The sequence below is a fragment of the Miniopterus schreibersii genome (assembly GCF_964146895.1).
Source record: "Miniopterus schreibersii genome assembly, chromosome: 2".
In the NCBI taxonomy this organism is placed as follows: Eukaryota; Metazoa; Chordata; class Mammalia; order Chiroptera; family Miniopteridae; genus Miniopterus; species Miniopterus schreibersii.
Genome location: NC_138102.1, coordinates 181390481 through 181404860, shown reverse-complemented (window position 1 = coordinate 181404860; position 14380 = coordinate 181390481). Strand labels below are relative to the sequence as shown.

Genomic DNA, 14380 nt, shown 5'->3' with positions numbered 1-14380 from the left:
CTGCCCTGCTGGGTCTTTAGAGCAGGTTTGGTGTCTAGTGTGCAGATCCAGCTTATCTTCTTCTGTTGAAGTCGTTTTGGCTTTTGACACATCCACATGAACTTATGGACAAAGTTTGTCGTGTCCCATGAGATACCCTGTTATCAATGTGTAGATCAATTTTGGCAGGCATAGACATCTCTGTGGCTCCGAGACGCCATCCATGAACATGGTATATACCTCAGTTTCTATAGGCCTTCCTTTATGTTCTCAGTGAGTCTGAAATCCAATTAAAGGGGAACCTGGAAGGGAAGGAAAGAAGCAGCCATGAGGGAGAGGAGAAGAGAAGTGAGCCTGCAGAGGAAGGCACAAGATTAAAAAGGAAGATATAGCACTCTGGGCAGGTGGAGAGAAGCAAAGCAGCCTGGAAAGAGGCAGGATGGAGGGAGGAAGGGGGAGAAAGGGAGGGTCTGAAGGTGGACTCTACCTTGTCCACCTGCGACTTGGGGAAAGGGAAAAAGCACTTTGCCTCAGAACAATATGGTGTTAAGTAGTCATTCCCTGTTCTGAGAATTGGGGAATTCTGGATAAGCTTGGGGATAATAGGGGCTTAGCCCAGGTCCAGAGACAAGGTGAGTCTGCACCACAAGGCAGAGGCTAATTTAAAGACAAGTGAATGGAGTCCCCTCTCAATTCATCTGCCTCACTGGGGTAGGGGACAATCACCTTGGGGACTCACAATCTCCCTGGCACACCTGCAGCAGGGGCAGGAGGAGACAGAGACATGAGGACAGCAGCCTAGAGGCCATGCTGGGACTCCTAGGGAGGGGCCAGGCAAGACACCAGGTCAGGAGACAGGAGGAGCCCCCATGGGTCAGATGATGAGCCAGCGGGGGGGAGGGAGTCCTCACAGAGAAGACAGGAGCAGGCGGTCAGGAGCAGGACCTGGCCCTGTCCTGGGCCTCAGCCATGACCACCTGCTGAGGCGCCCAGTGCTGCCTTCCCAGCACCAGGCTGCACCTGGTGTGAGTGGAACCTGCTGGAGGATTATTTGTAAATTGAATGATTTATTGAATCAGAGATTTATTGAACCAGAGATTAATAACCTCATTCTTTGTTGAAGGTGAACTATCTCAGACATTGTCCTAAATGCCCAACATTTAACTGTCACGACAGCCCCCAAGTCACTGTTACTCTCCATATGTTACAGGAACCCAAGAGCCAATCCTGTTCCCTCAGCAGCACCCACAGGGACTCCAAAATAAACACCACTGGAAGCTGTGCTATGGGGTATCCCTCAGCCACCTTCATGGTGGGTCCCTGCTATTGTCCATCAAAAGGTTGTACAGGCTTGAAAGTTCTGGGGTTGGCCCTGTCCTCTCTCTGCCCCCTTGGAATGAGGCACGATGTCTGGACGTGGACTGCATCTTGAGGCTTGGAGGAGACTAGCAGGAGAAGACAAACCCCTAGATCTGAGCTGGGGGACAGGGCGGCGGGCCTGGTGCCCACAGCATCACCAAGCAGCTGAGCCAGGCCCAAACAGCCCTCCCTCTCCCCCCATCTTGTTCTGTGAAACAAGCTGACTTTCAGCCCCTCCAGACAGCTTTCTGTCACTGGCAGCCACAGTCCCCTGACAACCCCTCTCTATCCCAGCCTTCTGTCCTTAGGCTCCTTCTTGCCCCTTGTCTCGCCACCGCTGGCCCTCAGCCCTGCTTTGCCCTCCCCTCCGCTCTCCTGTCCTTTTCTTCCATCTCTCCAGGTCACTTTGTCTATCAGTTCTTCCCTCTGCTGTGTGTCCTCCCTGACTTAGTCCCCTCCCCCCCTTCGTCCATGGTCATCAGGACAGTCCTTATTCTGTAAGCCTACAGTGCCTCAGACTGAATGACCCAGCCCCCAGCCCCTTATAGTCATTGTGAGAGGTTGTGACACAGGTGGGCCCTGACCTGTGAGCAGAAGTCTGTGAGGAGAGACCTGGGAGCCTTCGTTGCCTTGTGCAGGATGCCCAGCTGACGGGCTCACTCAGCATGATTCAGGCTCCGGAGTCATGGCAGGACAGACACCTGGTGCCCGCAACGGGGCCACTAGGCCCAGGTACTGTAGAGGGCAGGAGTGACCCCCTCGGGTAGGGAAGCCCTCCCTCTCCCTTCCTCTCCGGGGCAGTGGAACTAGGAGCGGCCTGAGGACTGCAGATATTCTCAGCCCCCAGTGCAACTGCCAACTTGAATTTCTCTTCCCAGTAGCGACACTGAGCCTTTCTCCTGTCGCATGGACTGTCATTTCAGAAACGGCACTGCCATCGGTATGACAGTTTGCCAATGAGTTTAGACTTTTGAATTCAAGATTCTGCTCCTCTAAGCATTACTGATTTTTACTTGACCAGTGAGAATTACTGTGACCACTGCCCTCCCATGAAGGTACCTACAAAAGAGGAAGATAGTTGCACTTTGCACGTGTCTGCTAGACTGTTTGGATTTCATAACACATTTAGAGGAAAGAACATTTCTGGAAGATTCTTAATCTTTCATTTTATTGCTTTGGATTTAAAATCCATGAAAGTAATTATTTCTCTAAAAGTAAAAAATGTTTCTGGTAGTATTGAATGGAATCTCACCCGTGTGTATTTAGAACATATCACAGATTTTAAATGAGAGGTAAATCAATCAGATATTTTAAAATTTTCTTATGAACTCATTCATTGCCCATTGCTGGTTTCTTTGATTCGGTTTGGAGATGATGACAAGTGGTGAGTTTTCATTTCTTGAAGAAAGTGTTCTGTTTGTCTTTCACCAGAAGACTCCTGACTTGATTGGCGAGATGAAGCCCATCCTTCAGTTTTCCTGGTTCTAGATCAAGAAGGTGGAGTGAAAGAGTAACAGGGAGTGAGGCAGGTGGGAAGATGAACAGAGAAGAGGTCTGTGGCAGTCACAAAGGCGGGCAAGGCAGGAGGGACACAAGGAGGTGAGAAAGCAGAGGGACCTTGTGAGAACTGAAAGAGGGGTGGTGCTGGTGTCCCAGGAGTGAGCAGGTAACCCAGAGGAGGCCCTGAGCAGAGGGAAAGGAAGGCCCAGGGAGAGCAGGTGAGGAGGGAGGGGTGCGGAGAGGAACAGGGAGGTGGAGCCTCACCTGGAGGATGTCCATCAGCTTCTCAGATAACTTTTGACTGTTTCTATCCAGGTTATTCCAGGGACAGAATGGTAGCCCCTGGTGGTCCACAAAAGTGTTCCAGCAATTGAAAAAGTCTGAACAGGAACAGGAGAGGTAATGGTGAGTTTCAGCCCTGGGGAGCAACGAGGGGCCACAGAATCTGACCCTTAGGGACATGCTGTCCCCATCATAATTTCACTATCTCTTTTCTCTTTTCTTCCTAGAGACTTCATTATCACTTAAATTCTTTTTTCTAACTGGGATCTGAGGCAGCCCAATTCTCCCCTTTTCTGGAAGCCCCGTTTTTCATGTGTCTTTACCTCCCTCCCCTGCCCTGGATCCCCTGTCTCCCCTGAACTCTCTCCTCCAGGAGACCCGCCGGTGCCTTCCAGACCCAGCAGCACCTGTGCACGCCGCTAACTGAGGCTCTTCTTCCTCTGGGGATTCTAGGTCCTTCCTGCCTGGTCCTGGGCTCTCCCACGTTCCTGCCCAGCTCCCTCTGCTCTCACCATCTTGAGACATTATAGCCACATGCGCCCCCGCGCTCTCCAGACTGCGGAGCCCCTGCTGGTACTGTGGGTCGTTGGAGTAGTAGAGGCGCGCGGCCACGATGCTCAGCTCCACGTGCCTGTGCTCGCTCAGGAACTCCACGACCCGCCTCGCACAGTCGAAGCAGGGGCTCCAGGACATGAACCAAGTAATGTGGTATTTCTCGTCACGGGACAGATTCTTGGCCAAGAATGCCTTCTGCGTCTTGAACCAATTCAGGAAGCAGATTTCTGTGTGGACAGGCTTCCTCGGATAGAACTGGGAGAGTGGGAGAAAGAAAAGGGACCCTCTTGGCTGGCAGAGCAGGCATGTGGCAGAGTTTGGAGGGAGTGGGGACCAGGTGACAGGGAACAATAGTCTCAGGGGCATGTTATTGAGCGATTTATCTCGTTTTATTTTTTTAATTTTTTGTATTGGTTTCAGAGAGAGGAGGGGAGAGGGAGATAGGGAGAGAAACATTAATGATGAGAGAGAGTCATTGATCAGCTGCCTCCTGCACGCCCCCCACTGGGGATCGAGTCCCCAGCCCTGGCACGTGCCCTGCCTGGGAATGGAACCACGATTTCCTGGTTCATGGATCGACGCTCAACCACTGATCCAGGCCAATCTGGCTGATTTATCCGCTTTTAAACTTCACCCCTCCCGCCGTTTTTATTTGGCCCTCCCTCCCCACACTCGCCCATTAACTCCAGCGCCCCCCGCCCTGCGATCCCTGCACAGGCCTCTGAGTGCTGCCCCAGGCCAGGCCTCTGCGGCCAGGCTTCCCGCGCTGCCTGCTGGGGAGGCCACGCGGCTGTGCTGCCCACGGGGCGCCAACAGCCGCGGGTGTCTGCTGTGCTCTGGAAATGCGGCTCGCCTGCACTGAGGTGAGTGTCAGCTGTGAAGGACACACCTTGTCTCCATGACTTAGTCTGCAAAAGACTGTAAACTAGCTCATGAAGAACTTTTGGATTCCTTACTGTATGTTGAAATAAAACCGCAGATATATTTCAAAGTACATTATCAACATTACATTCATCAATTTCTCTTAAAGTCTGAACACTGGGTGCAGGAAAGGTTAAACGACCTAAGTGACCCCGATCGCGCTCCCGTGGGTGGGGACTGCTACCCTGTCCATCCCATGATGGGTTCTAAACAGTCTGCTGTCTGGGTGGCGAGGGGAGGGCTGGCGTGTGGTGGGATATTTCACAGGAGACCTTAGTGGTTGGCTGCAGGGTGGTGGGCTTGCTGTGTGTCTGCTGAGCCTGCAGTCATCCAGGGAGACCTGGGCTGAGGCTCAGAGCAGGCTGGGGGGCAGGCAGGATGTGGGTGTGGGCTCTCCCCTGGGGGATCACACATGCTGGGCCTGGAGGAGGCAGGGGTGTGGCTGGGGGAGGACCCCGCCAGCAGAGCACTTCCTAGGGCCAGATAATGCCCTTTCCTCCAAGGAGGCCCCTGGGTGAGGCGGAGACTGATAGCCAGCAGAGTCCCTGAAACAGGCCTCGTGGATAAGTCAAATGCCATCGTGTGTGGGGCTTGAGGAGGGTCAAGCGGAGACATCAAGGGTTAGAATTTAAGACTATGTTGTGGGAAGAAGCCTCTGGCATTTTACATATGATAATCTTCCCACATCCTTCCCTGGCTTAGCTCCAGCCTCTGATGACAGTATCATGGGGCACCTACCTGGTTTTCAAAGACCCCCGTGTGAAATGAAAGAGGTGAGCCGTTCTGGGTTCTTTCCACTTTGTAACAGAGGTAGCAGCCGTTCCGATCTTTGGGCGTGGGCCAGTTTACAAAGTGAAAGTAGAAATAATCAAAATATAACTTTCTCATTGGGTTCCTGTGGGCAAGAGAGAAACCAGAAAATGCAGAGTGTTCCCTGGAGTTTCTCCCATCTGGTGTCGCCTCAACACAGCCCCCTGGATGCCCTGTGGCTGTGCCCCCCCCAAGCCACTCCCTTCAGCTTTTCCTGCAGCCTCCCAGGCAGGAAGACTAGGGGAGAGGAGGAGGAGAGGGGCTGCAGGGACAGCAGAGACCCGTGCCGTCTCCCATCGGCCCTGGCTCTGCTGCTTCCAACAGCCCACACCCAACCCCACCCCAGATCCTGCCCACCCATCGCCCAAACCATTCAAAAATAGAAATGAGTAATGAAACCCTCTACACCCCGAAATTACCGATTTGAATATCAAGTTTCAATTCATGGCTGACTTTTCACCTATGCATGTTTATTACTTTTCAAAATATCAGGCTAACACCTAAAATCACAGGCTCTGGCTACTGTTCTTAGAGCTTGTATCTGAACTCCTCTATTCCTCCCCAAAACTAGGAGTGTCACCCCATTTTATAGAGAAGGAAGCAGGGCACAGAGAGAGGAGTGGCCTGCCCACGTCACAGGGCTGCTAAGTGACAGAGCTGGTCCTTTGCCCAGGCAAAGCCCTGTCCAGCCATTGCAGGTCATGTCGGGGGAGAGGCTCTTTTCTACCCCACTGTAAACCGGGAGCATGTCTCCTGCCCACGGCATGCTTCTCTGCTTCCTGCTGCTGCTGGGGCACTTACACCCCGAGGGTGGCAGGTGCGGCTGGGGCACTCTGACTCTGCTCTCTGCCCGCAGCGCTGACATCTTGGAAGAGAGGATTCATCTCCCTGCTCAGAGATCTGATCGCACACTGTGTGCGCAACGGGGCCACTAGCGTAGAAAGTGGATCGACGTGCATAAAACTAAATGCAGCAAGTGCTTCACTCATCCCTTAGCCCAGTTCTAATTGTTAGGAGGGCACAGGAGGCCACAGAGCAGGCAGTCCCACAGGCAGGGAGGGGACAGCCCAGCCCCACAGACTCGCAGGCTGAGAGGTGGCCCAGGAGGACACAGGGCTGGGGAAGGTGCAGGAGGGGCCACTCAGAAGCAATGGTGGGCGCATCCCCAGAAGAGGGCAAAGCCCCCATGGAGTGGGACTGCAGAGAGGAAGCCCAGAGGGAGAGAAGCCAGGCTAGACCATGGAGACAAGACACCTCTGAGGACAGAGACACCTGGGAGACCCCGTGCAGAAAGGGCCTACAGACAGGGACAGCGGGGGAGCAGTACCTGGGCCAGGGTTTCCGGATGTAGCCTTCATGCCAGGCCCATTTCCTCCTGGCCATTTCTCTCCAGCGCTGGTGCTGCTTTTCTGCTCACGGGGCCCAGGTTTTAGAAAAGCCCTTTGACAGAGGACCTCCCCGCCTTCTCAGCTGGGCCCCACTTCCTTCCTGGTTTGGCAACAGGAGTGGGAGGGCCCTGAGGTGTGAGCTTGCTCAAGCTCAGACCCACCTTCTCTCCTTATCTGAAGCCCTCCACTTGACTTAGCTCAACCTCTGCTGGAGACAGGCTCCTCTGTGGAGCAGGACCCACCCTTCTTGCAAACAGAAAGTGAAAGTAATGATGTCAGACAGAGGAGGTGGGACAGGCCCTGCTGAAGAGAGCAGGACTGAGGCCCTGCTCCCCTGGGAGGCCCAGCCTGGAGCCCTCTCCACACCTCCCCTGCACCCAGCCCAAGTCTGAGCCCAGTGCATGCTCTCCTCCTGCTTGTTGAGTGGTTGAGGTCATGAGAAAATCTGGACCTTGGATCAGGGACAGATGTACTTGGAGTTCCTCGTTCTGTGCTTGGTCCTCTGCATAGGTCCCCTCAGCCTTCACATGGTGGGAGGGACAACATTTGCATGCTCCTATCCCTCTTGCTTTCTAAGTTTTTAGACATTCTGGATAGGAATCCTTTGTCAATTACATTGGAAATGTTTCCCTTCAATGTGTGGCTAGGCTGTCACTTTATGAAGTCTTCCATATACAGATGTTTTAATTTTTAATGTTTTCAAAGGGATTCGATTTTTCATGTATATACAAGACATGACATAGAGATCTAATTTTTAATTTTGTATTGGATAGCCAATACAAGGACATTTAGTAACTTTCCTTCCATGTCATTTTGTCCTACTGATGTGAAATGCACAACCTTAGTGTGTATGTGTGGGAAGGGCTATCTGTGTCTCTGAACTCTCTCATCTCTCCATGGCCTCATTTGTCTGTGCCTGGACAACTCCCATGCTGCCCTGCTGGGTCTTTAGAGCAGGTTTGGTGTCTAGTGTGCAGATCCAGCTTATCTTCTTCTGTTGAAGTCGTTTTGGCTTTTGACACATCCACATGAACTTATGGACAAAGTTTGTCGTGTCCCATGAGATACCCTGTTATCAATGTGTAGATCAATTTTGGCAGGCATAGACATCTCTGTGGCTCCGAGACGCCATCCATGAACATGGTATATACCTCAGTTTCTATAGGCCTTCCTTTATGTTCTCAGTGAGTCTGAAATCCAATTAAAGGGGAACCTGGAAGGGAAGGAAAGAAGCAGCCATGAGGGAGAGGAGAAGAGAAGTGAGCCTGCAGAGGAAGGCACAAGATTAAAAAGGAAGATATAGCACTCTGGGCAGGTGGAGAGAAGCAAAGCAGCCTGGAAAGAGGCAGGATGGAGGGAGGAAGGGGGAGAAAGGGAGGGTCTGAAGGTGGACTCTACCTTGTCCACCTGCGACTTGGGGAAAGGGAAAAAGCACTTTGCCTCAGAACAATATGGTGTTAAGTAGTCATTCCCTGTTCTGAGAATTGGGGAATTCTGGATAAGCTTGGGGATAATAGGGGCTTAGCCCAGGTCCAGAGACAAGGTGAGTCTGCACCACAAGGCAGAGGCTAATTTAAAGACAAGTGAATGGAGTCCCCTCTCAATTCATCTGCCTCACTGGGGTAGGGGACAATCACCTTGGGGACTCACAATCTCCCTGGCACACCTGCAGCAGGGGCAGGAGGAGACAGAGACATGAGGACAGCAGCCTAGAGGCCATGCTGGGACTCCTAGGGAGGGGCCAGGCAAGACACCAGGTCAGGAGACAGGAGGAGCCCCCATGGGTCAGATGATGAGCCAGCGGGGGGGAGGGAGTCCTCACAGAGAAGACAGGAGCAGGCGGTCAGGAGCAGGACCTGGCCCTGTCCTGGGCCTCAGCCATGACCACCTGCTGAGGCGCCCAGTGCTGCCTTCCCAGCACCAGGCTGCACCTGGTGTGAGTGGAACCTGCTGGAGGATTATTTGTAAATTGAATGATTTATTGAATCAGAGATTTATTGAACCAGAGATTAATAACCTCATTCTTTGTTGAAGGTGAACTATCTCAGACATTGTCCTAAATGCCCAACATTTAACTGTCACGACAGCCCCCAAGTCACTGTTACTCTCCATATGTTACAGGAACCCAAGAGCCAATCCTGTTCCCTCAGCAGCACCCACAGGGACTCCAAAATAAACACCACTGGAAGCTGTGCTATGGGGTATCCCTCAGCCACCTTCATGGTGGGTCCCTGCTATTGTCCATCAAAAGGTTGTACAGGCTTGAAAGTTCTGGGGTTGGCCCTGTCCTCTCTCTGCCCCCTTGGAATGAGGCACGATGTCTGGACGTGGACTGCATCTTGAGGCTTGGAGGAGACTAGCAGGAGAAGACAAACCCCTAGATCTGAGCTGGGGGACAGGGCGGCGGGCCTGGTGCCCACAGCATCACCAAGCAGCTGAGCCAGGCCCAAACAGCCCTCCCTCTCCCCCCATCTTGTTCTGTGAAACAAGCTGACTTTCAGCCCCTCCAGACAGCTTTCTGTCACTGGCAGCCACAGTCCCCTGACAACCCCTCTCTATCCCAGCCTTCTGTCCTTAGGCTCCTTCTTGCCCCTTGTCTCGCCACCGCTGGCCCTCAGCCCTGCTTTGCCCTCCCCTCCGCTCTCCTGTCCTTTTCTTCCATCTCTCCAGGTCACTTTGTCTATCAGTTCTTCCCTCTGCTGTGTGTCCTCCCTGACTTAGTCCCCTCCCCCCCTTCGTCCATGGTCATCAGGACAGTCCTTATTCTGTAAGCCTACAGTGCCTCAGACTGAATGACCCAGCCCCCAGCCCCTTATAGTCATTGTGAGAGGTTGTGACACAGGTGGGCCCTGACCTGTGAGCAGAAGTCTGTGAGGAGAGACCTGGGAGCCTTCGTTGCCTTGTGCAGGATGCCCAGCTGACGGGCTCACTCAGCATGATTCAGGCTCCGGAGTCATGGCAGGACAGACACCTGGTGCCCGCAACGGGGCCACTAGGCCCAGGTACTGTAGAGGGCAGGAGTGACCCCCTCGGGTAGGGAAGCCCTCCCTCTCCCTTCCTCTCCGGGGCAGTGGAACTAGGAGCGGCCTGAGGACTGCAGATATTCTCAGCCCCCAGTGCAACTGCCAACTTGAATTTCTCTTCCCAGTAGCGACACTGAGCCTTTCTCCTGTCGCATGGACTGTCATTTCAGAAACGGCACTGCCATCGGTATGACAGTTTGCCAATGAGTTTAGACTTTTGAATTCAAGATTCTGCTCCTCTAAGCATTACTGATTTTTACTTGACCAGTGAGAATTACTGTGACCACTGCCCTCCCATGAAGGTACCTACAAAAGAGGAAGATAGTTGCACTTTGCACGTGTCTGCTAGACTGTTTGGATTTCATAACACATTTAGAGGAAAGAACATTTCTGGAAGATTCTTAATCTTTCATTTTATTGCTTTGGATTTAAAATCTGAGAAAGTAATTATTTCTCTAAAAGTAAAAAATGCTTCTGGTAGTATTGAATGGAATCTCACCCGTGTGTATTTAGAACATATCACAGATTTTAAATGAGAGGTAAATCAATCAGATATTTTAAAATTTTCTTATGAACTCATTCATTGCCCGTCACTGATTTCTGTGATTCGGTTTGGAGATGACGACAAGTGGTGAGTTTTCATTTCTTGAAGAAAGTATTCTATTTGTTGTTCACCAGAAGACTCCTGACTTGATTGGCGAGATGAAGCCCATCCTTCAGTTTTCCTGGTTCTAGATCAAGAAGGTGGAGTGAAAGAGTAACAGGGAGTGAGGCAGGTGGGAAGATGAACAGAGAAGAGGTCTGTGGCAGTCACAAAGGCGGGCAAGGCAGGAGGGACACAAGGAGGTGAGAAAGCAGAGGGACCTTGTGAGAACTGAAAGAGGGGTGGAGCTGGTGTCCCAGGAGTGAGCAGGTAACCCAGAGGAGGCCCTGAGCAGAGGGAAAGGAAGGCCCAGGGAGAGCAGGTGAGGAGGGAGGGGTGCGGAAAGGAACAGGGAGGTGGAGCCTCACCTGGAGGATGTTCTTCAGCCTCTGAGATAGGCCTTGACTATTTCCATCCAGGTTTGTCCAAGGCTGGAATGGTTGGCCCTGGTTGTCCACGAAGTTTTCCCAGCAGTATGTGAACTCTGAAATGGAACAGGGGAAGTAAAGTTGAGCTCCAATTCTAGAGAGCAGGAGGGACTCCCTGGTATCTGACTTTAGGGACACAGTCTCCCCATCATAATTTCACTGCCTCCTTTCTCTTTCTTCCCAAGGGAGTTAGCTTATCCCTCAAATTCTTTCCTCCTTCTGCAATCTGAGGCAACCCCATCACCCCTACCACAAAGTACCTGGGTTCTTCTGGCGCATGTGCCCACCCTTACTCCCCTCCCCAGGACAACCTCTCTCCCCTGGACCCTCTCCTCCAGGAGACCGGCCAGTCTTCTCCAGATCCAGCACCACCTCTGCAGGCAGCCAACAGACTCCTCCACCTGGGATTCCCCTCCTGCCCATCTCTTTCTAGCAATTTCCCCCAGGCCCCTCTCCCTGCCCACCGCCCACCCTCAGGAGTCTCATGCTGACCTCTGGAGGTCATGATGGCGAGCTGGGCCCCAGCTGCCTGCAGTCTACGCAGCCCAAGCTCATATCCGGGTTTGATGCTATGGATGCGAGCAGCAAAGATGTGCAGCTTCACGTGGCTGTCCTTGCCCAGGAATTCCACCAGGTGATTGGCACAGTCTGGGCAGGGGCTCCAGGAGATGAAACAGGTGACTCTGTACTTCTTCTCCTTGTCCAGGTTCCAGGAACGGATCCGATCCAGGAAGCACAGCTCTGCATGGCGTGGCTCGAACGTGTTAGCACCCTGGGTACAGAGGAGGGAGAAGAGGGTTCTGGCACTTGCTGTGAACAGGGGAGGGCAGGGCCAAGGGGGTGGGGTAGGTGAGGCACTGGCACAAAATTAAAGTGGCAGGGGACACAACTCAGCATCAAGATGAATATTTTAATGTAGGATGTACGTGATCAAAAGTAAGCAAAACTCATGATAAGCACAATATTGGCATTTTACAAAGGGCCAGATCTGCTGCGATGACCTGTTATTTCACATCAGCAAACTATGGCTCCTCGTGGCACCGTAACTAATCAGTCTTCATGTAAATTGTTGATATCCCCTTCATCATGGAATTTGCATTAATTTTTATTTTTAAACTATTGCATTAAATGTGATTCATCTTGATTACTGAGTTCCTGGAGCCCCTCTATTTTATACCCAAAGTCTATGCCTTTAGGAGCCACACCTAGTCAGACCTTGTAGGGAGGAGATGAAGAGCTGAGGACAGAGGGAACAGGCAAGTGAGCTCCAAGGTCATGGGCCTGATGCCACAGAGATGGGTGCTTCCTCCATGGAGGGATTTACCCTGTTCTCCATCTATTTCCCTCTCTTGCCCTCCCAACACTTCTATAGGCTTCTACTCTGGGCTTCCCCCTGTGCTGAGCCCAAAGGTGATACGCCTGCAGGGAGGAGTGGGGTGAGAGGCACCAAGGCAGAGGGGCCCGAGTAACGGGATGAATGTCACTGTTGGGCTCATAGGGTGATGGAGATCTGTCTACCCACAGAAGGAAGTTTTTTCAACCAGAGCTTCGGGGAAGATCAAGTCAGGCCAACTGTGCTACTGGGAAGCCGGGGGGGGGGTACCTGGGAACTGAGGAGGTGTCACTGGGCTAAGGGCAGCTGGAAGTGCCCTTGTGGGGACCAGCACCCTGCCAGGCTCTCCCAGCAGTGACTGGAGGGAACACCAAAGGAGATCTCGGGCTCTCTGGCCAGCGACCGCCCCAGGCAGGGGCCCGGGGAGAACCTGACCCCTTGTCCCAATGCCTTTCCCTCTGTCCTGACCCCTGCTCAGAGTCATGGCAGGAGGGGACAGGCTGAGCCCTGAAGCCTGGGGTGGCACCGGGCTGATGGTTCCTGGCCCTGGTACGCTGTGACTGCTTCCTTATGTGTGGCTCAAAGCTGCCAGTCACAGGAGAACCCACCCTCCCTGTCTCTAGGCAAAGCCACAGCAGCTGCAGGGACCAAAGGGACACTGCTTAGAGGACACCCTGTGCCCTGAAAACCTTCCTGAATGTCCCAGGGTAGGGAGGCCCTGCCTGCTGAGGTCAGCCACCTGATTGCGCAGGAAGCCCTTGAACTCCTCCACTGGGGTCCAGGAGTCGCCCTCTGAGACCTCCACCTCGTAGCACAGGTACGTTTGGCGCGGCATAAAATCACTGAAGTTGTCGATGAAGGTGCTTTCATCCATCAGGGGTCTGCGGACACAGGCAGGAAGAGCCCAAAGGCATGGGACTCCTCCTGGGATCACCCAGGTCTCCTGCCCTTCACCTCACATCCCTTCCCTTCATCCTGAGCTCTCCTCTGCACCCCACATCCCAGCTAGCCCCACAGAGGGCGGGCATCCACTCACTCAGCTGATCCCTCCTGGGGCTCCTGGGGGCGTCCCCCCAGTCCTTTTGCCAGGGTTTCCGCCCAGGAGCAGTGCAGGATGCTCAGAGCTCTGATGGGGGCCCCTCCTGGCATCGCCATCCTGCCCTTGTCCCGCTGACCCTCCCCCGCTCGGTTTAGGCCCAGTGGCGCTTTTTCCTCTTGTCTTCAGGGTTAGCCTGAGCCCCAGGGTGCATCAGCCAAGCACCTTCCTGAGCGGCACCACTGGGGAAAAGAGAACGCCGAGCTATTCTCAAAGAACCCGTGAGGTTTTCTTTCTAACTATGGATACAGAGGTGTCCTTTACAGAAGCGAAAACATAAATGCGAACGTGACCTCCGAGTCCACAGTTCAGGGCAGAAGGGATAGATTTCACAGGGGGTGGGAGGAAGAGGCGGATCGGGGCCGGACGAGGATGACCCCCAGGGTCCAGCCCGGGGCCTAGGGGACACGGGTAGGACAGGCAAACTGGGGATCAGCTGAGGGGGCCTGGCTGGACATGGAAGGGCCATCAGGAGGGCGGGAGAGAAGCAGAGGAGTCCTCAGGGGAGAAGGCAAGTCCCCATCAGGGAGCCTGGAGGAGCCAGAAGCAGGGGCACTTCAAGGGGGGTAGTACCTGTCATTGGGTGCTGGGTTGGCCGCCATGTCTCAGTTCCTTCAAGGTCCCTGGCTCTGTGTCCTTTGCCTCTCTGCCTGGTCACAGCCTGTGTCCTCGGCCTGTGATGCATTCAAGGCCCCAGGTACCTTATATACCATCAGAGCGCCTAGAAACTGTTGAGTTGGCACTGCCACGCCCCACCCTTTCCTGAACTCAGGCCACTCATCCACCCACATGAATTCACGAAATAAGGAACTCCTCTGTCCAAAGGCCACATCTTTTGCCTTCTGGACAAGTTAGGTTTTGAGTTCTCTGTTCTGACAAAGGCCATACTTGGACACCATGAGGATTGACCTTGGGCCAGTGAGGTCTCAAGAGGTTGGGCTCACTCTGGGCAGCATGGTACGGCAAGGCAGGAGGTGAGGGGGCAAGTGAGAGGACAGGTGTTCATACCCTGAGGAAGACTTGGGCACAGGGCACAGAGCCCCCAGAAGACAGGCCCCAGGGC

At 53.4% G+C, this 14380-nt stretch overlaps 2 protein-coding genes across 4 annotated transcripts; both read right to left on the bottom strand.

The window, feature by feature from the left end:
- Nucleotides 1-2481: 2481 nt before the first annotated feature.
- Nucleotides 2482-7184, bottom strand: APOBEC3C (apolipoprotein B mRNA editing enzyme catalytic subunit 3C). 3 transcript variants are annotated; one of them, XM_081129670.1, is made up of 5 exons: nt 6734-7184; nt 5335-5491; nt 3633-3930; nt 3103-3218; nt 2482-2822 (listed from the first exon to the last, which is right to left on the bottom strand). In XM_081129670.1, the coding sequence occupies exons 1-5, from the start codon at nt 6787-6789 to the stop codon at nt 2808-2810; spliced, it is 642 nt and encodes a 213-aa protein (XP_080985796.1). In that variant the 5' UTR covers nt 6790-7184; the 3' UTR covers nt 2482-2807. The 3 variants fall into 3 exon arrangements, with proteins under 3 accessions (XP_080985796.1, XP_080985795.1, XP_080985797.1); XM_081129669.1 differs by having other exon boundaries at nt 3528-3930; nt 6734-7043; XM_081129671.1 differs by lacking the exon at nt 6734-7184 and adding an exon at nt 5826-5967.
- Nucleotides 7185-10533: 3349 nt separating this feature from the next.
- On the bottom strand, nt 10534-13919 carry LOC308552629 (DNA dC->dU-editing enzyme APOBEC-3G-like; the record flags this gene model as incomplete). The annotated part of the gene is made up of 5 exons (XM_081127835.1): nt 10534-10548; nt 10829-10944; nt 11381-11660; nt 12961-13102; nt 13891-13919. 5 exons carry the CDS (start codon nt 13917-13919, stop codon nt 10534-10536), a joined length of 582 nt encoding a protein of 193 aa, XP_080983961.1.
- Between the last annotated feature and the right edge of the window lie 461 nt (nt 13920-14380).